The sequence below is a fragment of the Palaemon carinicauda genome, chromosome 28, assembly GCF_036898095.1.
Source record: "Palaemon carinicauda isolate YSFRI2023 chromosome 28, ASM3689809v2, whole genome shotgun sequence".
NCBI lineage: Eukaryota > Metazoa > Arthropoda > Malacostraca > Decapoda > Palaemonidae > Palaemon > Palaemon carinicauda.
Window position 1 is genome coordinate 48,581,733 of NC_090752.1, and position 23,000 is coordinate 48,604,732.

The window sequence follows — 23,000 nt, forward strand, 5'->3', positions numbered from 1 at the left end:
TTCATGAGCATAGCAAGTGCAAAATTAATTTTAGTGGAGTTCTACCAAATGAATTTCCAGTGAACAGTGGGGGTACTCCAAGGGAATGTGTTGTTACCTATGTTATTTATTCTCCTCATGGATTTTGTAATGCATAGAACAGTTGAAGATGGTGGAGAAGGAGTGGACTGGATTGGTAATATGAAATTAGCTGACCTAGAGTATGCTGATGATGCTTTCCTTATTAACAGAACACTACAGGATTTGCAATGCTTGCTTACCAGAATGCATGAAATATCACATGAGATTGGACTCAAGATAAACAAAAGAAAGGCAGAGATGATGAGAACGGAATATGCAATGCAAGATAAAATATCATTGGAAGGAGAAAGGATTAATGACGTAGAATTATTTAAGTATTTAAGAACTATGATATCCAATACAGGGTCTTTAGAATTGGAGTTTAATGAAAGATTGAAAAAAGCAAGTCAGATAATGGCTAAATTAACTAAAATTTGGGAATCAAATTGCCTGAAATTACATATAAAAATCAGCCTACATATCAGTTTAGTGAGATCAGTGTTACTATATGGACACGAATTGTGGTATGACAATGAAATAATACCCAACAGATTTTGTAGATTTGAGAACAAAGCCCTCAGAAGAATATTTGAGATAAATGGCAGGACAGGATTACAAATGAAACTACTGTATGAGAGATTACTCGAGTGCCATATGTTAAGATCATCGTGAGGGGTAGATGGAGATGGTTTGGGCATGCTCTTAGCACTCCCCTAAAGAGAGATTAGTTCACCAAACTTTTATTTGGACTCCATGTAAAGTTGAAAGACCCAGTCCCACATGGTTTAGGACTATGAAGCACGAAGTAGATGATGATGAAATGAGAAGTATTGATATATAAGCTCAAGATAGAGACGACTGGCGAAATTTAACCGAGGCCCTTTGCGTTAAAAGGCATAGGAAGAGATGATGATGATAATCCAACAATTATATTAATACTCTATTAGTTACCTGATACACTTTCTGTTTCGGCTTCTAGCATCTCCTTTCCCTGATCATTTAAAGTCTTACGTACTACGGTGCCTTCTACAGGAAACTGAGCAAGAGATGTCCCTGTAGCATAGTACATATCATGGTCTCCCAAGTTAAAATCACCCTCATACACTCCATCACCAAGGGCAACACCCCATGAGGCTAATAAATAGTTCAATGCTGGAATGTTACTTCCTCCTGTGACAGGCATCCATAGTTGTCTGCAAAGCAAAAGCATATTCATTTTTGTTATATTGTTGCACAGCTAAATTACAACACATTATTCTAAAGTAAAGTAAATGTATGCTATTTTTATTGATTATTTTCATATAGTTTCATAAACAAACTAACTAAATGATGAAGTGGTGAAACAGTACATATTGTTACACCTTCAATTAACGAATACACTTAAAAATTACTACAGTATTTCTAGTGCGTTGAATGCAAGAACTAAATCAAATCACATACCACAATAACACAAAAAAAATTAAATATTCCTTAAAAGAATACTTACTTTGTATTTTCATCAAAGAACTTCACTTTCCTCATTATGCTGACATTATACCAATCAGCAAACACAATCACAGATAGTCCTTTTTCAACATCTTGACGCAACTTTGTTACTTCTTCCGGGAAATATTCTTCTTCGGGATCAACAACCATAAGTGTTCCATATTTAGAGGCATCAAAGCAAGTAAATGGGGAACCAAGGACTTCAACATAATAGCCACTGTTACGGAGATGTTGATACATATCTTTGAAATTAGTGTGAATGTGGTCAGCATTCCAATCCAATGGGTCATTAGTCATACGAAGGTTATCTCTTGGGAAGTAGCCTGGTGGGTATCGGAGATTGTGAAACTGATCCCATAAAACCCTTTTGTTTCTTGGAGGAGTTGGGATCATCTTTGCTTTCACAGGAAGTTTGACATGAGATGTCCTAGGTTGCGTCTCCCCTTCTTCAGGGGGTGACTCTATAGTAACAGATATGTGACCCCTAGCAAACCCTTCCCAATCTTTGCCACTTTCTGCAACAGTGATCCATACAGCCAGATGACCAGACCACGGCCAAAGTACCTGAAAAATACAATCACTTGATTGCAATTCAAGATTGAAATATTGCAAACCAAAATTCATACTACTGTAGATGATATTCCTAGACAATTTCTTTGATGGAATACCATAAAGTAAATAAATCAAATCTCAACAATAACTAGCATATCTGCAAACTTACCTCTGAGTAAGTGAATGCAATATTAAGATGATGTCCATACTGAGGAGTATATGGATGCCAGATAGGTTTTTCCACAATTCTACCTGACACTCCCATGCCATTCAAGATTGTAACATTCACTATTGTAGGCATGGCCCCATAGTATAATGGCTGAGTACAATAAGGCCACATGTACTGGCATTCTGTCAAGTCAATATATGTAGGGCTGAGAGATGCTTGAGGTTTATACTTTGAAAGCACTTGATAGGCCTTAACAAGGTCAAGTTTTCCATGGCCCTGTTCAAACATGTTAACACCAGGAAGTCTTCGTGCTGATGCCATCAGGGCTTGCTTCATGCTTGCAGGGTTGATGATTCCTCCACGGTGAAGAACACCACTGAAATAACGAATGAATTCAAAATAATAAATCTATTACATTTCATGAAAATTTCTGGAAGATCTTTTAAAAAACCTGAGAATCATCTAATTAACAAATTAACTTCACTGGTATGCACGAAGTACAACAGCATTGATATCTCAAAAAACTGGCCAGCCAATAAGTGATACAAATATAAAATAAACAAATTCCTGAGTAATGATTATTGTCATTACACAATAGTTTACCAAACAACTTTCTGTAGAAGGACTCACAGCATGTATTGTCCATCACACTATAATGTATTAAATGCTCTCTGTACAGTAGACACCTTAAATGCAGTGAATTTTACCTTTTACTTTTCATCAGTGCCCCTGTGGCCCAGGGGGCATAAAAACAATTAGAATAGTGCCAACGTATCCCTGTGTGTCATAAGAGACAACTAAAAGGGACGGGACGACGGGGCTGAGAACCCCGTCTCCTGTATTATATACTCCTGTGAGACATCAAAGAGGTGGAGCTGGGGGGGGGGGGAGAATGACTGCTCCCCGCACACTAGTTTTGGAGTGTCTGAATGTGCATGGATGTAGTACGATAGAGAGTAAAAGATGTGAGATTGGAAGTATGTTTAGGAATAGAAGGATGGATATATTAGCTTTGTGTGAGACAAAGATAAAAGGGAAGGGTGAAGTGATGTTTGGTGAAGTGACTGGTAGAGTGTCTGGGATTAAAAGGGGAAGAGCAAGAGAGGGTGTGGCTTTATTGCTGAGTGAATGGATGACAGGTAAAGTAGTTGAATGGAAGGAGATATCATCTAGGTTAATGAGGGTAAGGGTTAGGTTAGGTAGGGAATGTTGGGCTTTTATTAAGTGCATATGGGCCAGGTTGTGAGAAAAGTGAAGAAGAGAGGAATGAGTTCTGGAAGGAATTAACTAGGTGTGTAGAAGGACTGAGTAGAAGGAATTATGTAGTTGTCATGGGTGACTTGAATGCTAGAGTGGGGACTGGAGAGGTAGAAGGTATCATTGGGAAGTATGGCATACCAGGTGAAAATGAGAGTGGTGAGAGACTGGTAGATATGTGTGTTGAGCAAGAAATGGAGATAAGTTCTAGCTTTTTTCAAAAATAAAAATAAAAACAAGTATACAGTACATGGGTAAGAGTGGCAAATGGAAGAGTGGTAGAAAGGGCATTAATGGATTATGTGTTGATAAGTAAAAGAATGTTTGTAAGATTGAAAGACGTGCACGTGTTTAGGGGTATGACTAACGGTACGTCTGATCACTTTTTGGTGGAAAGAAAATTAGTTGTAGCAAAAGAGTGGGGGAATAGAGTGGGGGATGTAAAAAGGAGCTAGTGGGGACTGAAGAGTTAATAAAACCTGAGGTAAAAAGTGAATATCAAGAAAGGTTGAAAAAGGTTGAAAATGGCATATAACAGAGTAAAAGTAGAAGTAGGAGAAGTAGAAGTTAGTAAAAGAAAATTTTGTTGAGATTGCAAGTGCTGTGTGTGGCAAGAAGTTTGTTGGAGGCAGCATGAGGAAGGGCAGTGAATGGTGGAATGAAGGAGTGAAGGTAAAAGTGGAAGAGAAAAAGAGACCATTTGAAGAATGGCTGCACAGTAATAGTGTAGAGAAGTATGAAAGATATAGAGAGAAAAATGTGGAAGTAAAGCGCAAGGTACGTGAGGCAAAGAGGGCAGCTGACCTGAGGTGGGGTCAGGGATTGGGTCAGTCATATGAAGAGAATAAGAAGAAGTTTTGGAAAGATGTGAAGAGAGTAAGGAAGGCTGGTTTGAGAATTGAAGAGACAGGGAAAGATGGAAATGGGAGGTTATTAAAAGGAGAGGAGACAAGGAAAAGGTCGGCGGAATATTTTGAAAGGTTACTGAATGTTCAGGATAATAGGGAGGCAGATATAATTGCTGTTGGAGGTACTGAGGTGCCAGTTGATGGGAGATGAGAATGAGAGAGAGATTACAAGAGAGGAAGTGAGGAGAGCACTAGATGAAATGAGAGTAGGAAAAGGACCTGGTATGAATGGTGTGAGCTCAGATGTTGAAGGAAGGGGGTGTGACTGTACTTGAATGGTTGGTGAGATTGTTTAATATGTGTTTTGTGTTGTCAATGGTACCAGCAGTTTGGGTTTGTGCATGTATTGTACCACTATATAAGGGTAAGGGAGATGTGCATGAGTGTTGTAATTCAAGGAGTATTAATTTGTTGAGTATGGTTGAAAAAGTGTAGAGTAGAGTACTGATTAATAGGATTAAGGATAAAACAGAGAATGCAATTTTAGAAGTACAGGGTGGTTTTAGAAGAGGTAGGGGATGTATGAATCAGATTTTTACAGTTACGCAGATATGCAAGAAATATTTAGCAAAAGGTAAGAAGGTGTATGTTGCATTTATGAATCTGCAAAAAGCGTATGATATAGTTGATAGGGAAGCAATGTGGAATGTGATGAGGTTATATGGAACTGGTGGAAGGTTGTTGCAAGCAGTAAAAAGTTTCTACAAAGGTAGTAAAGCATGTGTTAGGATAGGAAATGAAGTGAGCGATTGGTTTCCGGTGAGAGTGGGGCTGAGACAGGGATGTGTGATGTCGCCATGGATGTTTAACTGGTATGTTGATGGGAGTGGTGAGAGAGGTGAATGCTCGAGTGCTTGGACGAGGATTGAAACTAGTAGATGAGAATGATCATGAATGGCAGGTAAATCAGTTGTTGTTTGCGGATGATAGTGTACTGGTTGCAGATACGAAAGAGAAGCTTGGCCGATAAGTGACAGAATTTGGAAGGGTATGCGAGACAAAGAAGTTGAAAGTTAACGTGGGTAAGAATAAGGTTATGAGATGTACAAGAAGGGAAGGTGGTGTGAGGTTGAATGTCATGTTGAATGGAGAGTTACTTGAGGAGGTGGATCAGTTTAAGTACTTGGGGTCTGTTGTTAAAGCAAATGGTGGAATGGAAGCAGATGTATGTCAGCGAGTGAATGAAGGATGCAAAATGCTGGGAGCAGTGAAGGGAGTAGTAAGGAATAGAGGGTTGGGCATGAATGTAAAGAGAGTTCTGTAAGAGAAAGTGATTGTACCAGCTGTAATGTATGGATTGGAGTTGTGGGGAATGAAAGTGACTCAAGTAGATAGGGTTAGGAACGAAGTAGCGAGGGTGAGAACAGGTGTAAGAAATGAGTTTGCAGCTAGAGTGGATATGAATGTGTTGAGGTGGTTTGGCCATGTTGAGAGAATGGAAAATGGCTATCTACTAAAGAAGGTGATGAATGCAAGAGTTGATGGGAGTACAAGAGGAAGGCCAAGGTTTGGGTGGATGGATGGAATGAAGAAAGCTCTGGGTGATAGGAGGATAGATGTGAGAGAGGAAAGGGAGCGTGCTAGAAATAGGTATAAATGGCGAGCGATTGTGACACAGTTCCGGTAGGCCCTACTGCTTCCTCTGGTCGCCTTGGATGACCACGGAGGTTGCAACAGTAGGGGATTCAACATTATGAATCTTCACTTGTGGTGGATAACGGGGAAGGGTGGGCTGTGGCACCCTAGCAGTACCAGCCGAACTCGGTTGAGTATCTTATCAGGCTGGGAGGAACGTAGAGAGGAAAGGTCCCCTTTTTATCATGTTTGATGTTGGCTACCCCCCAAAATTGGGGGAAGGGCCTTGGTATATGTATGTACTGTATGTACTTTTCATCAGCTCCTTTGGTCATATTGAACAACAGCCATTTAACTTTAATTTTATCTCGCTCCAGTTTCACCTATCATTCTAGAACATAATCTCGTGTCCAGCCTATTACAATGTATATATTACCTGGCAAGCAGAGTAACTGCTCCAGCTACAACTGGAGAGGCAACCGATGTTCCTGAGAGCTGGCGACATTTCCCCTCCATACTTGAACCTTGGACTAAAGATCCATAAGTAACAATGTCAGGCTTAACACGACCATACCTAAAATAACCAAAAAAAGTATGATGAGCATTGAAGAATGCAAAATTGGTGATATGAACACAAAACTACCACACTACAATATCAATCTTTAATATACCCCCTTTCAGAAAATCTAGGCCACAGATCCTACATCAAATGACAATCAATAAATGTGGTGAGAGAATCATAAGATACAGTACAGTAAGAATTAAGGCTGCCACAGAATAAGAATTTAACTTAAGTCACCTTGTGGATTACACACCTTTCTCTGACAAGGTGTTTAAGGATTTTTTGCTATCTTAATTTTTATGTTAATATTTTTTGTAAGATACTAGCAGCCAGGAGGTAATGGTATGTCTTCATTACTCAATAAACCTAGGTATTGTTAGATATGCAGGGCAATAAAGTTATATTTGGAGTCTGTGGATCCACATTTCCTTTGTCTCTCCAAGCAGGAATAACATTTGTGAATTAGACAACTGATGCCCCAAGTACTCTACCTCATATAATGTACAGATTTCAGAGTATCTAAAGCTAGTGGCAATCTGTACCAAAGATAGGGATCCTTAATTTATAATGATAACTTCCAAGAAAGAAAATTTATCATAGGAAAAAGCTGAGTAGAGCTGTAAGTTGATAGCTTATGTGTAAACAACTATCCTTTTAACGACGACTCGGGATATCCAGAGATTAAAGTTATGTTGTCTAGTATTGATAGTGTAGATGCAAGTATAGATTCTATGATAAGTCTTTTGTTTTCTAATTTTTTACAATTATCCATAGCAACTCATGTTGTAAATAATCCCAATTTTATTTGATATTCTGTTAGCAAGCTTTCTTTTACTGTTAACACTTCACCTTCCGTCTTCATTCCATTTTCTACAAGTGGTCTGAAGGCTTTGGATTCCATTAACAATTATTACTGATCAAGATTATCTACCCTTTTCTGTGTACAGTATTACTTATACTTGAGTTACTTTTATCGAATGGAGTACAATTCAGCAGGATTTACATATCACATTCTTTTTATCTTTGCCATCAACTAATTACTGGTCATAACATCTTTACCCAATCCTTTGATTTGATGAGTTCATCCCATTCTAAAAATTATTGTGAAATACAGTCTATCTTGCAACATTTATACTGTGCTAAATACCTTTGAAATCAAACCATTACCACACCACAAGTTTTGCAAATCCTTGAAATCCAACCATTAACAAAAAGTCACACAGTAAACAAGTGTAATAAATGTAGCTTTTACTCTTTCTATAACCACTTTGTGAGAGGATAAATATCCAAGATACAAAATATTACATACAGAACATTACCAGATTATGTACTGAGCATACATAGTTGACATAATAGAATTATAATCCCTCATAAATTAATGAGTTGAGGATATGTATCAGAAATGCTCTTGAAATAAAGTCACCACGTCTTCTTGCTTTATGTTCCAATTCATCTTGATAAAACACAATAATACAGCAATACACACCCTTGAGGCAACTCCCAAGTTGTCATTCCACGAGAGGAAAATCGAGCTATCTGGTCTTCAAAATTTATTCCACCAACACCGATTACATCCATCTGGTCTGCAGGATTATTCAATGTCCTGAAAAATAAAGAGTATTAAGAATAAGATGATTAGAATTCATAAAAGTAAAAGATCATTTTCAAGGCCCAACTTTTGGCTCCTAAGGAAAAGATCTGTCAAACATGTTTCAAGTTATACATACTGTAGTCATGTAAAAAAAAATTGCTAACGAAAAAATATTTTCACGATATTTGAAGTTTTATATTCTTTTTGAGAGATGAAAGGAAAAGATACTGAATATTTTTCAAAAATGTTCCTAACATATTAATAAAAAGTTATATTAGATACCCAACCTGACTGGATGCTGAACTCGTGATAACTGTGCAATAGACTGGAGTGGTATAAATAGAACACCTAAATTTTTTGTTATGATCATCTATAAAAAAAATTTCCGGAATAAATTCTGAACCCATACTCAATCTCTTCACCAAGTATTACAAGGTACAGTACAAGACTTTTATGAGTTTTAAGCAAAATGCCACAAAGGTATATCCCCTTAAAAAGACCACTGATCACTCTTCTGGACTAATAGAGCTTCTCCAAGGCATATATTCTCTAGTGAGAGGTAAAAATTGGAACAAGTAGATACTCCAGAATGTGGAGAACTATTATTATTATTATTATTACTAGCCAATCTACAACCCTAGTTGGAAAAGCAAGATGCTATAAGCCCAAGGGCTCCAATAGGGAAAATAGCCCAGTGAGGAAAGGAAATAAGGAAATAAATAAATGATAAGAATAAATTAACAATATATCATTCTAAAAACAGTAACAGTGTCAAAACAGATATGTCCTATATAAACTATCATCAACGTCAAAAACAGAAATGACATATATACTATAAAAAGACTCATGTCAGCCTGGTCAACATAAAAACATTTGCTCCAACTTTGAACTTTTGAAGTTCTACTGATTCAACTACCCGATTAGGAAGATCATTCCACAACTTGGTCACAGCTGGAATAAAACTTCTAGAATACTGTTTAGTATTGAGCCTCATGATGGAGAAGGCCTGGCTATTAGAATAACTGCCTGCCTAGTATTACGAACAGGATAGAATTGTCCAGGGAGATCTGAATGTAAAGGATGGTCAGAGTTATGAAAAATCTTATGCAACATGCATAATGAACTAATTGAACGACGGTGCCAAAGATTAATATCTAGATCAGGAATAAGAAATTTAAAAGACCGAAGAGACAAAAGAGACAGAAGGAACATATGAAATGTAAAAACCACAAAATCGCAAAACAAGAAGGAAAGTATTCCACAAACAATTATTCATAACACAATTTACAGCATACAGCAAACCAGCTGTGATGGTTTAAACATGCCTTAGTACTTTGTAATAATAGGAGCAATGTACAAGGCACAACAATATGTAAACTTACCCATACAAAGGGCCATCATTACCAATCGCTGAAACCATGATGACCCGATTGGCTGTTAATTCCCATACTTTATCAACAAATGGATGATCCATGAAGTCTGGTCCCCCAATACTCAAATTAAGCACATCCACTTTCTTTAATATTGCATAATTAAAAGCATCTAGGAACCATGATGTGTAGGACACCTGAAGAGGAAGTTTATCATATTCAATCATTTATAAATAACAAAATATTTACTTAAAGCTAAACAATAATTAATGTCACAAAATAGTTGTAATCTTGAAATAAAACATAAGAAATTTAACACAGCATGGAAACAAATCTATATTTCACTCAAGGATTCCTACACTTTCAATGAACTCACTGTACCTGATTGTTCGTGAAAACCCGATAGATATGGAGTTCAGCATCTGGGGCAAATCCCAAACATGCTTTGCCACTGGAGGCAATTACGCCAGCTACAAAAGTTCCGTGACCTAGTCCATCATCCAGCGTTTTCTCGTTAGTCCAATTTGTACGTTCTTTAATCCGCTTGAAGTGAGGATGACTTTTTGAGAGTCCAGTGTCAAACACTGCAACCCTTACACCAGCACCTATGGAGGATAAATACAAAACTAATTATTGCATGGCAAAAACTTTTTTGAAAATTAATAAATTATTTTTGTAATGGGACATGAAATATCAAAATGATATTTCACAGAAGCATGGATCTATGTTTGAATACAGTTTTATAAAGCATGATGAGAATGTGTATGTTGAGAGTACTGTATAACCAAACATTTCTCTACTAATAAAACTTTCTGTCACTTGGCATGTTGAAAGTATATTCAATGTAACCACAAGATACTGCGCTCACACACTTTATTTGAAGTTAGATTTATAAAACTTTACTCCTGCAGAAAATTACTGTACTGTATAGCAAAATCATTTTAAAAGCATTAACGGAAATGTTTCATCTGCTCAAGATATATCAAGAATAAAATAAAGTTTAAAGTTATACTTTGTTTACTGACTTTTCATCCCACAACTCAATTGGCTTCAATCATCTGGGGGTGGTGATTTTTGCAAAAATGATACATTATACCATTCATTTATTCATGGTTCAACTGGCAAAAACCAAAGCTTTGAAAAGAGATGACTTCAGTCAGTATTTCACAATAAACTTATATGCAAATTTTAATAGACCAGTTCTTGGGATTTATGAAAACTAAAAATCAAGGATTCAGTTTGTAGAAGTAATGGGGTCAACGTTTAGCTCTGATAATACCAATACTAATCGAGGTGGACATAAAGTGCCCTTTCAAAGCAAACAGTAACTACAAAAGAGCTTATAGAGCTAAAACCATCACATTAAGGCAAACACCTTGTAAAATCATTGATGCAAAAAATAAATTATCAGCCTTTGTTACAGAGTGAACAAGTTCTATATGATAAAATATCAGCAATAACAAACAGTGACTACAATCTTGAACAAAAAGATTGATCATCTGCTTAATTAATAGTTATTAGGTAGTTCCATTGAAATTCAAGAGCTGTGAAACAACCATCTCAGATTCCCATTTTTTTTTCAATCCCTACAGACTTCTCTTCCTAATTGCATCTTAATTTGTTTCCTGATATCTACACATAAGAGAAATTACTCAGAAAATGCTCCCCTGTAATTCTTCAGCACACACCAATAAGTACTTTAAGAATATTCTATTAGACTGTATTAGTCCTTTAATTAGAAATGATAAAATAAATTTTATAATTAATCTATATAAAAAATATTAAAAGCTAAGGGTTTTAAATGTATGCAGTAAATATCAACAAAATTTGAATGAAAAAATTTAGTCTTTTGAATGTTTCTCATAAAATACCATTCCAATCGCTCATAATTTCATTACAATTCTATATAAATTCTAATGACCAAAATCTTGATCGATTGATAAATCTCAGGCCATTTACAATTACGTCCCTCTGATGCATTCTGTTGCTGCATGAGGCCAGTGCCTTAGACTAGAATCTTATGACAAGTCTTCGCCCTTAAATATTATATAACCATTAATTTAAAGTAGTTCACCAAACCAACAAGTCAGATCGACCCTTTGACTCATCAAAAAGATTTTGTCTTTAATGACACCTGAAACAAAGTATACATAAAGTTGGGGCTAAAGGGTTATTATAAAGAGCTTCTGGTACCATCTATCTATATAGTGCCTTGTGCGGTAATCCGTAAGTGGGATGAAAAGTTTCTACTTTTTACCTGTGATTCCCAGACTCCATAGAACATCCGCTTGCAAAGTTGATGTTATCTGCCTTGGAATAGTTCGCAAGAGTCTCCGACTAGAATGTCTACCAGTAGTTTGCCAAAAAGCAGTACCCTGGAAAGTAAAACATAAAATACCCTCTCAATATATGCTTATCTAAATTCACTATTGTTATTCATTATGTGCTTATCGTATTGTATTTTCTCGAGGTTCAGACTAAAAGGCTATAAACTAGTTTCACAAGCTTCCATCAGAATGAAAGCTTAGTAAAAGGAATAACAAGACAAGTGAAATAGAGAAAAAAATTACAACAGGAATAAAGAATTTCATATAAACTAAGGTCTTGGCATGCAGAAGTTCAACCTGCACATAGTAAATCTAATTTCATAAATAAATCTCAATTGGGCAGTAGTTTTTGCTTTCAATGGAATACAAAAGCCAGAACCAATACTAATATTATTGTGTTATGAACTGATACTGATGCAGATCGCTCATACTGAGGACATAACTAGTTGATGGCTTTGTTCTGATGAATATTCTCCCACCTACATGCTACAAAGAGGCATGACTTCAGGTACTAAAGAATACCAATACTGATCTTAGTTCCTTGATTTAAAAACTTTATATTTTCTTTAAATTCAATCATACTGATATCTAATAAGAATTTGCAAAACTGACATACTGTATTGAAAAATGTGAACTGCTTCCTAAATGATATAGGTTACAGTACATTAAATCTCCAGCAATGATTCACCATAAATACTCTCAGCTATTACCAAATTTGCATCCGAGTACAGGTATTATGTAAAAAGCTGGCCGAGTTACATGTATTCAACCTAATTCAAAACCAATTTACAATCCCCAAATTTTATTAAAAAATTTTATAATTTTCCTTTACCATCTAGTTATACAATTAAAACTGCAAAAACAAACTTGCCTGTTGCCGGGCATTGCTGAGTGAAGAATGCAAAGCATTTTATCACAAAAAATTAGCTCAAACTAAAAAGACTGCAGAAGAATATCAATAATCTAGTTGATAATGAAATCTACCAATAACATTTACAATATATCAATTTTACTTCTAAGGTTAAATAAAAATGATCCCTTAATACCTACTAGCTTGTCTACTGTAGTAAACTGATAGATTAATTCTTGGTGATTGCAAATATTTTCATTCTAATGTTAATTTCTTTCATTTACTATTCAAATATACAGTAACAAACTTTAAAAGTACTGTAATTTTTATTTTGCCTAACCATACAAACTAGTCCTTTAAATAGGGTAGTGTCTTCAGCAGAGCTGGAACACCCATTGAATTGATTTGTGAGGTAGTTAACGACAGGTGGTGAGCGAGGGCGAGTACCCCTGCCATCTCACTTGTCGGAAGCTCTTCATTTTTGACCTTCGGCTAAGGATTGAGAGGGGTGGTCGAGGTGAGAAGTTTAACTTTGAAGGACTCAGATTTGCATAGCTAGGAAAATTACAAACCACTTTTAAAATCTGTTATTTGTTTCAACGAGTTAACAAACCTTTTGTCCTTAAAAGAGGGGCTCTCACTTATTGGTGGGTTAAAAGCCCCCTTACAAGGAGACAACTCCAGCAGCTGCCCATCTGTTTATCACAGGGATGAATAGGATGATAGGACCTGGCCTGTACCAGGTAATTGAATCACAGTTAAGGAAGGATTCCTTCCCCTGAAGGGATTAGCAGTTCGGAATAATATATCTTCCGTAAGGTTACTACATGTTTTGGAATATATTCCTCCATCCTTTCCCTCATTTATGGAGGAGGCGGGATATATTTCTCTAGAATCTAAAAGATGGAGCTCAGAAGTGTAGCTTACTAACATCAAGCCAGATCCAGTGCATAACACTTTGACAGCTTAGTCCCCAAAAGAGAGGACAAAAAAATGAAGACAAGCCAGTTATTCTATCTCTCTACTGCACATTTACATTGACACATTACCATAGACAAAATACTTGCTGTTTCATGTGGGAACTAGTCTGGCTACAGAACTACTGTACTTATACAGTAAAAGGATGTAAAGGTAGTTGACGTTTCCACACCCCAGCCTTCTACACAGCAGACTGTGAGATTCCTCGACCAATGACTTCATGAGGCCTACACTCTACAGTATGGATAGCCCCAAGAAGTCGGAAATAGGTCGTATTCCTCAACATCCCTGCCTTGGTTCTGCCAGTACTAATGAAGACTTGCTGACACTCAGGCCTGAGGTCGGGTCCTCTTCTCAGACCTCACGAAATAAAAAATCATCTCTTCTCGATCGTCACACAACCTTTCCCGTTGATAGGGGGTGGAGAAAGTCTTAAACCTGAGTCTGTAAACTGACAGGTTCTGTGTTTTGGCTACGCACATTAGCACAAAACTAAAGGTGACCTCCATCCACCCCTAAGCGTGGGTGACCAAATAAGAGACTGTGCAACTTGCCTACTCTCTATTCCGATACTAGGGGTAGCAAACAAGAGAGTCTTGAGCGTCAAATCCATGTCTAACTTTCTTCTCAAAGGTTTGAATGGGATACTCGTAAGAGCCATGAAATGCTTCAACCAGAGAAGTTCCTTTCTATGACACCAATTGTAGATAGCCAAGTTTTCCTGGTAGACAGCGGGAGAAACTGTTGCAGGTATCCTGCCTCCTGTGCAGTGCATTTTGCTTGGAGATGCTGAATAGTCTCCAACTGTAAAATTCCAGTGACTTAATGGATTGGTGGTATATCTGAAAATGCAGCCGACATAAAAAGTTTGGACCATTGCAGGGCTACCAGGGGTAACCATAATCCTGGCATAATCATCACTCGGTTGATAAGCGGGCGGATCAAGCTAAAAGGAGGAAAGGCGTAGGCTTCCTGGTGATACCATGGATGTTGGAATGTGTCTACGAACACAGATCATAGGTCTAGAAAGGGGGAGCTTTCGTTTAGCCACATAGTAAATAGAGCAAGAAGCCTCTCCACTACATAAGGATTTAGGGACCACTCTGACCCTAAAACCTGTCCCTGGTGACTGAGTGTCCACTAGTATATTTCTCTTGCCTGGAATGTACCTGGCGGTCAACTCTACAGAGTGGAACACCACCCAGATGTGCATCTGCTTCACCAGCTTACAGAGGACACAAGACCATGGCCCTTGCTTGTTTGAATGAGCCTCTACAGTGGTGTTATTGTTCATCAACACTACTGAGTACCTCCTCAAATGTTCTTGGAATGCTTGTATCACTAGAAAGACCATTTCGATTTTCAGGATGTTGATGTGCCGATGCTTTTTTTTTCTGACAACATTCCCAAGACAATCAGGTCATCCAGGTTTGTGCCCCACCCTCCTTCGACACATCGGAAAACAGTTGCATACCTGGAGGTGGGGAGTCGATAAGATCTTTCCTGGTTAGGTTTTCCACGTTCAGCTACCTGGTAAGATCGACCCGAGCCTCCTATCCGACTGGAACAGAAAGGAAAAAAGTGTTCCCTGAAGACTGACCAGTAGTGCTCCAAATACTACTGATGAGATATCTGGTAAAGGCTTCTGTGAGTTAAGTGTTCTCCAGCGAAGAAAGATGGCTGGGAAGACTATCCATGCCGAGCTGGGAGTAGTCTAGAATAGGAATGGTACAGTAGAGCTACCTTCTTGAGCTTGCTGATGCAATCATCTGATGGAAAGACTCTTGCTGCTGCACAAAAACTTCAACCTCTGCTTGAGTATGACATTCAACATCACCAGTTTATCACAATCCCCAAATAGTGACAAAAATCAAGAAGCCAAGCTCAATCCTGTAGCAAAAGTCCCTTGAGAAAAAGCCAAGATCAGCAAATCATCGAGAAACATCAACACACTTATTGTTTGTGAGTTGGCCAAAGCTGCTGCCATGGTATACACCTTAGTGAATGCTTGAGGAGCAATAGTCAGCCCTCGCTCTTCGCGGGGGTTAGGTAACAGAGACAGGCATGAAGAAAGAGAATCCGTGAATACTTGCTGCCCTCGGGTGGGATATTTACTAACCTTACTAACTCATATAATCCATTGCCTACACACAGTCGATTAACATGCTAATTACTGCTTAATATTGTTTTTACTTCGTTTCTATCACAGTATAAATATTCTGTAATTGAATGAAGACATTTCAGTAAGTTCACAGCTCATGTATACTACGTACCGGAAACGGTAAGACTACTGTACAGTAAGTAACATTAGAGTAGTCAATGGGTCACTCCTATCTAAAATAACACTTGCTGATACTGTAGTCTATATTACTGTAATATATGTACAGTACTATCACTACAGTACAGCTAACTGTACAGAAGTGTTCCCTGGCTGTTTTAATTTTTGTACAAATTTCTTCGCAGCAGTCTTGAAGCATAAGGCAACTCTTGATACATCGTCTTTTGCACAGTACTGTAAGGAATCAGACTCCTGTAGTGTTAATATTTACCGGGTAATATATACTACTATATACAAATGCATTTTTTTTTTTTTTTATCATGAAAATATGATTCTACTCAAAAAGGACCGAAACAGGAGATGCACACACGAGGAGACACAATGCAAGACTGAGGTCGAGTCAGCTTGAGATGCAACATTGTGCTGGGCAGAGAGGGATATGGTGGGATGCAAGTTGGGTGTGAAGGAGCATGGGCTGTTTGAAATCGTCACACCGAAAGAGTACTCCTCGCGAACATGATTTTTTATTCAATAGGTTATACGGTTCTCTGTGTCACGAATGCGCAAAATTGCAAAGAACAAAAATGCAAAAAGCAAAGGAAGAATGTGTACAGTCTGAAGCAGTCTTGAATAGGTAGACTGTACTTTAGAGGGATAGGCGGAGATACTTCCAAAAGGACTGATGCACGAGAACTTGAAAGTACACATCCTTCAGATCCAACAAAAGCATAAAGTCTCCCTCTTTAATGGAATTCAGAACAAAATATACTACTCTCATCATGGTCTTCATTTGATGCTCAAATGTATTCAGTATACAGTACATAGGTCTATTACAGGCTTCCAGGCCCCCAGTTGACTGTAAATGCCCAGAGATTTGTCTTGAAAATATCTGAATGCTTTCTTCTTCAATATCCCTTCTACTTTAGTCAGCAAGGACAGGGCTTTTGGAGGATCTGACGAGAACATTATCATTATGGGAGATACACGGGGGCCGACGGTCCTGAAAGGGTAGTAAGAAACAGTCCCGAAGTACGATCACTACTCAAAGTTTGGCTCCATATCTCTACCAGCTAGAGGCCACAATGTACACTCGAAACACAATGATGATTGCTAACAATCATGCCTCAACAAGATGCACAAAGTGGATCTTAAGCTGGTTTAGCTATAAACCTGTTGCAATGTTCACCCAGTCCCCGTCAAGTATGAATGTCCTTCAGACCCATATTCTCTACCAGGTTGCCCACTATTATGACAAGCATCCCCCTTGGTGATAGATCCCTTCAAAGGGTCAGGGCAATTAAAAGAAAATGTGTCGTGGACAAGAGAGCTTTACGAAGAAGTTCTCCACTCCTCCAACACAGCCTGCATGTGATACCTTGGAAGGAGAGAAGTGGCTGACAGCACAGATGCATTCCATAGTGTTAGAGCTACCTCTGAGCCAAATTGCTTTAAAAATAAGGAACCAAATGAATCCATTCTCTTCAATACCCATTTGGACAACAGTTTTGCTGATTGGTGTGCTAGGAACTGGCTTCCCACCAGACAACAAGAGACTCCTGTACTAATCCAGACTCGGGCTGATAACCCTGTTGACTTTGCAAAGCACAATTCGTCACTGCACCTGATCACTGGTCAAGCCAAGAGAGAGGCCATGGTAGAAGATTCCATGATTGCAGACTCAGAGGTCAACCTGAAGAGATGTTGACACAGCAAATTTTGGGGTGTAAAACTTTTTTCTGCTTGAAAGTGGGGAAGTGGGCAAGATCTTGTTTGAACGGCTAGAAGTGTGAGTTCTCAAATCCATGAAACTCATCATCACCTTGATCTAAGGGCAAACTAGCCCGATCTGACCAGGCCAGCTCCAGGGATGGCCTCAACCCGTGAGGGGCACTGAAGTGCAATCATCTTTCTAAGGTTCTCTTCCTTAACCAATCATAAAGGGGTCACCTGTCAGACTTTACTACCAGGGGACTAAGCCACAGGCATATGCTCAGAAGCAGCTGCACTCAATGAGGGAACGAGAGAAGTGATACACTTCCTTGGTGTCTTCTTCGGCGTTATCAAAACAGAAACCAAAAAGGACTTGGCTCTCTTCTGCCCTTTTAAAGCATACGCCTGCCACTGAAAAGGAGGCCATAACGTATAATCGGCACACAGGGATTATTGCCAGCAATCATACCCCAACACGATGCACAGAGTAGATCTTCAGCTGGTTTAGTTATAAACCGGTTGCAATGTTCACTCTGTCCCCATCAAGTATGAATGTCCTTCACACCCATATTCACAAACAACAGCAGCCAACATTCACTTTCAGCAGAGAAAAATAAAAAAATTTTTGGTTAGAGCACAACAGTTCGCCCATACTCGTTGCAGCCAATAGCAATAATGAAGACCTTCCGATAGGAGGGGGGAGGGGGGGCTACTTGTCTACAATCAGAACCTGTTGTAAACTACCTCGTTGACAAATTCAAGCACTGTTCCCATTCTGCTGAAGACATTTCCCTATTTTAAAGGACTCAGATTTGTATACATACATGGACAAACTATACAGTATACTGTATTGTTCATAAACTTTATTCAGAGGCCATAAGCAAACATTTAGATCAAAGCCTAACAAACATTACCATGAAAAAGGCTTACAAGAGTGTTACGAAAAACCACCCTTGGCTAATAGAATGCATTGTAAATTTTCCAGAATTACTTTGAGGGTAGAAAGTGCCTCTGATTCCAAGAAACCGGGGTAACTAATGATGAAAATAAACTAGTAAAATAATAAGATAGACAATAGAGTACACTCAAACAAATTATTCTAACCCAACCAAATTAAAGGCCAAGATCTGGCATAACTTATCAACTGCTCAGTAACAAATAGTTTAGAAACTATCTTGACAACTGGAAAATTTTTGGGGTTTTGAGATGGTCACTTGTATTTCACTGATACTGTACTTGAAATTGTAAAAATTCACAATACGTTTTACTATCAACTGAATTACATACTATACTCTTTTAAAGTAAAACATGTGGGTCCTGAAAACATCACTATGTAAAACTTTCAAGTCAAAGGCCTGCCCATGCAACCTAGATCATATGTCACTTATGTATGAGTCACTATGATGGTTAGACCTTATGACTTACAACCTTTTCCTATGTACATGTCACAAAATGGTATTTGGACCTCCCTCCCTGTCATTTTACATTAGCTTAAAGTACTACAAGTGTTGCTGGTGGTGATAAAAATATGCCTAGGTATATTTGACAACCACATGAACATATGCTACGTAACTCTGGTTGCAATAATACGACATTGCTAAGAGGATAAATGAAAAAGCATTCAATAGTTCTACAAAACCCTGAATCAAAAGTATCATTAACTTTTCATAAAAGTAGTTTAATCAATGCTTTATACCATTCACTTTTTTATATTCATATCATACTTTACTGAGCTGCTTTTTTAGATTGAAAACACCATGATCTGGTATTAATCTGTTGCTCATAGATTCACTGCTGCATGAGTCTACCATTCACTAAGATTTATGGCTTCAGTGATACCAAACAATTACTAATACAAATATAAACAATTTATTAAATCTAATCACAGCAGATACAACTTGTGGTGTTACATCAGCATCATCATTTCCTCTAGTAACCTAGCAGAGATCCAACATGTAGGAATAGATCTATAGAGAGCATAACTTCATTTGAGTATTTCTAAAAATATGTGAAATGTTTAACTAAGTCGGTCATAATAATGTACTACAGGTTTTTAATTTGATATACATGGCAATTTTTACGGCAGGAGTTCCTTAAAATTTTAAGAGCATTTCTAAAAATTTATGAAAACTATACTATCGATGTGGCATACTATTTATTCATGATAACTCACTAAAATGTTGCTCTTAGCTCTACATAGTAAACAAAACACAACAAAATGAGGACTGATTTATCATATTGCAAGATATGGCAATAAATTGCACACAGAAAGACTTGGATCCGTTGGTATGAATTACAAAGTGCAGAAATTAAGAGTTCATGCATTCTACTCCAGGTACAGTTATTTATGATGGAAGAAATCATATAAGAAAAATAAATGGTTGATGGTTGGGAATTTAAGACTTTAGGATAAGGTAATAACCAAGTGTATTAGCAAATAGCAAATACTCAGTGTCATAACTAATCGAATATGAGAAAAAAATTAAGAGCACAAACAGTAAAGAAAGGTTAAGAGATAAGGGAAATGCTCACAACAATACAGTACATGGATTCATTCTCCCAACAGCATATGTAGTTTCCCTAAAATATATATCTGGAATGATTTCACAACTGCAATCTAGTACTGTACTGCAAGGCACTACAAAAACAAAAATGTTATTTTGATAATAAAATAAATTTTTGAATATACTTACCCGGTGATTATAATAGCTGCAACTCTGTTGCTCGACAGAAAAACTCTACGGAAAAATTCGCTAGCGATCGCTACACAGGTAGGGGGTGTACTCAACAGCGCCATCTGTCGTTCAGATACCCAGTACTCATTGTAAACAAAGAACTCAATTTTCTCCTCGGTCCACTGTGTCTCTATTGGGGAGGAAGGGAGGGTCCTTTAATTTATAATCACCGGGTAAGTATATTCAAAAATTTATTTTATTATCAAAATAACATTTTTCAATATTTAACTTAGCCGGTGATTATAATAGCTGATTCACACCCAGGGGTGTGGGTAGAGACCAGCAAAATATGTTTACATCATATGAGCTAAGAATTTTTATTTCATTTTAGAAGTTATCAAAATAACTAAACAAAATAATAGGTACCTGGTAAGGAAGTCAACTTGAACAATTACTCTGCCTTTTTAAGTACGTCTTCCTTACGGAGCCTCGCGATCCTCTTAGGATGCTGAGCGACCCCTAGGAGCTGAAGTATCAAGGGTTGCAACCCATACAACAGGACCTCATCAAAACCTCTAATCTAGGCGCTTCTCAAGAAATGACTTTGACCACCCGCCAAATCAACTAGGATGCGAAAGGCTTCTTAGCCTTCCGGACAACCCAAAAACAACAATAAAAACATTTCAAGAGAAAGATTAAAAAGGTTATGGAATTAGGGAATTGTAGTGGTTGAGCCCTCACCCACTACAGTGAACCCTCGCTACTTCGTGGTTCGACCATCGCGGATTCACCACTTTGCGGATTTTTTTCATAACCCATGTATATAAATATATCACGGATTTTCCGGAAATATCGAAAATACCGCGATGTGACCGATGGTGCGAGATTGGAGAAAGTAAGGAAAATTGAATCATGACTGATTTTCAATATAAATGAGACTTTGAGGAGCAACAAAGATATCATTTGTTAGAGAGATAGAGAGAGGTAAGGAATGGGAGGTAGTGAAAAGTAGCCCACAGAGAGAGAGAGAGGTAGAGGTAAAGAGAGAGAGGTAGAGAGAGAGAGAGAGAGAGAGAGAGAGAGAGAGAGAGAGAGAGAGAGAGAGAGAGAGAGAGATGGAGGGGGGTTTAAATGTAATAAACAAAAAAATTTGATAGGTTATAACACATTGGTGCTTATGTAATATCAACTGTATACTGTAGACGGTTTGAATAAGTTAAGAAATGGTATAAACGATACTTTGTTAGTGTATTCGTACACACTCAAGAGCGGCAGCTAGATGACAGCTGATCTAATCACAGCCAAAAGTAAAACAAAAAGAAGTCAACAATACTCGATTTTTAAAACACACCCGAAATTTAAAAACAAAAGTACACGCTTTCTTAATGTGCAATTAACTATTTAAAGAGTGGCAATTTTCTAGAATAAAAATGACAAATTCGAAGATAATTTGTATTTTTCCTAACCATACAAACCTTAGCTATTTACAAAGGGTTTACTTTTAGCGCAGCTGAAATGACGAGCCAATAGTTTTTAACGAGGGTTAATTACCCCCGCGCTAGTTAGCGGGGGGTGGGGAAGGGTAGCTTGCTACCCCTCCCCCCTCCACACACCGGTGACTTGCTTCACTTCACTTAGAGGTAGGACTTGACTTGGGGGTCAGGGATGGCGGGCACATATGTGTAAATAGCTAAGGTTTGTATGGTTAGGAAAAATACAAATTATCTTCGAATTTGTCATTTGTTCCGTAACCGAAATACAAACCACGCTATTTACAAAGGGTGACTTACCCCTTAGGAAGGGTGGAAAGTCCCCAGCCTTACTGACTTCGGCTTGCCCGGGGGCTCGATCCCTTAGTGAGCAGCACTAAAGAGAGGGAGCCCCTGTACCTCACAGGTTCCTAGCATCGCTAGGAACGAGTGGCCTACATAAGTAGTGTGAGGAGGAGAGTGTGACTCGTCCTATGAAGTTGACCTTGAGACCTTCAGATAGGAATTCTAGGATAGGACGTTCCCCATACCACCTCGTCAGGGTATGGGAGACGCAACAGTATTAAGCTTAATACTAGGAGCACAAAGAAGCATGGGTTACCTGCAGAGGTCGAGGTCAGCTATGCGAGGACCAGGATGCTGCTTCCCCAAGAGAGGGGAGAATGAAGAAAGAAGTAAGGGTCAGACATACTCTTTCATTCACACAGACTAAGACCGGGTAACAACACCCTCAACCTACTGCTACTTGTCCAAAAAGGAGCCTGAGGTTAGACCAGCTGTTGTGCAGCCACCACAGGGCCGATAGAGAACGTATCGAGGCTCCTGTGGGTCACGTCTTGCAGGTAGTGGGCTGTGAAGGTCGTTTGACGCTTCCAGACCCCCGCTTGAAGTACCTGCGTCACAGAGAAGTTTCTCTTGAAGGCCAGGGATGTAGCAATACCCCTGACATCGTGGGCCCGAGGGCGACGTGACGGAGGAGGGTCAGGATTCAGGGCATGGTGGATAACCCTTCGAATCCAAGCAGAGATGGTGTTCCTTGTGACCCTCCTCTTTGTCCTGCCTGTGCTCACAAACAAAGCTCGCACATGAGGACGGACTGCAGCCGTTCTCTTCAAGTAGTACCTCAGACACCTCACTGGGCATAGTAGCAGCTGGTCTGGGTC

The 23,000-nt window shown here is 38.4% G+C and overlaps 2 protein-coding genes across 2 annotated transcripts in view; one reads left to right on the forward strand and one right to left on the reverse strand.

Moving 5' to 3' along the window:
- LOC137621357 (membrane-bound transcription factor site-1 protease-like) overlaps positions 1–13,185 on the reverse strand; it is a 46,911-nt gene extending 33,726 nt beyond the window's left edge. The window contains 9 exon segments of the mRNA XM_068351656.1: positions 1,012–1,253; positions 1,547–2,109; positions 2,267–2,642; positions 6,443–6,580; positions 8,055–8,171; positions 9,542–9,726; positions 9,911–10,134; positions 11,787–11,904; positions 13,168–13,185. Of these exon segments, the coding sequence (XP_068207757.1) occupies positions 1,012–1,253; positions 1,547–2,109; positions 2,267–2,642; positions 6,443–6,580; positions 8,055–8,171; positions 9,542–9,726; positions 9,911–10,134; positions 11,787–11,904; positions 13,168–13,185 (1,981 nt within the window).
- Positions 1–23,000, forward strand: part of Nt5b (5' nucleotidase B) — a 434,421-nt gene that overhangs the window by 338,360 nt on the left and 73,061 nt on the right.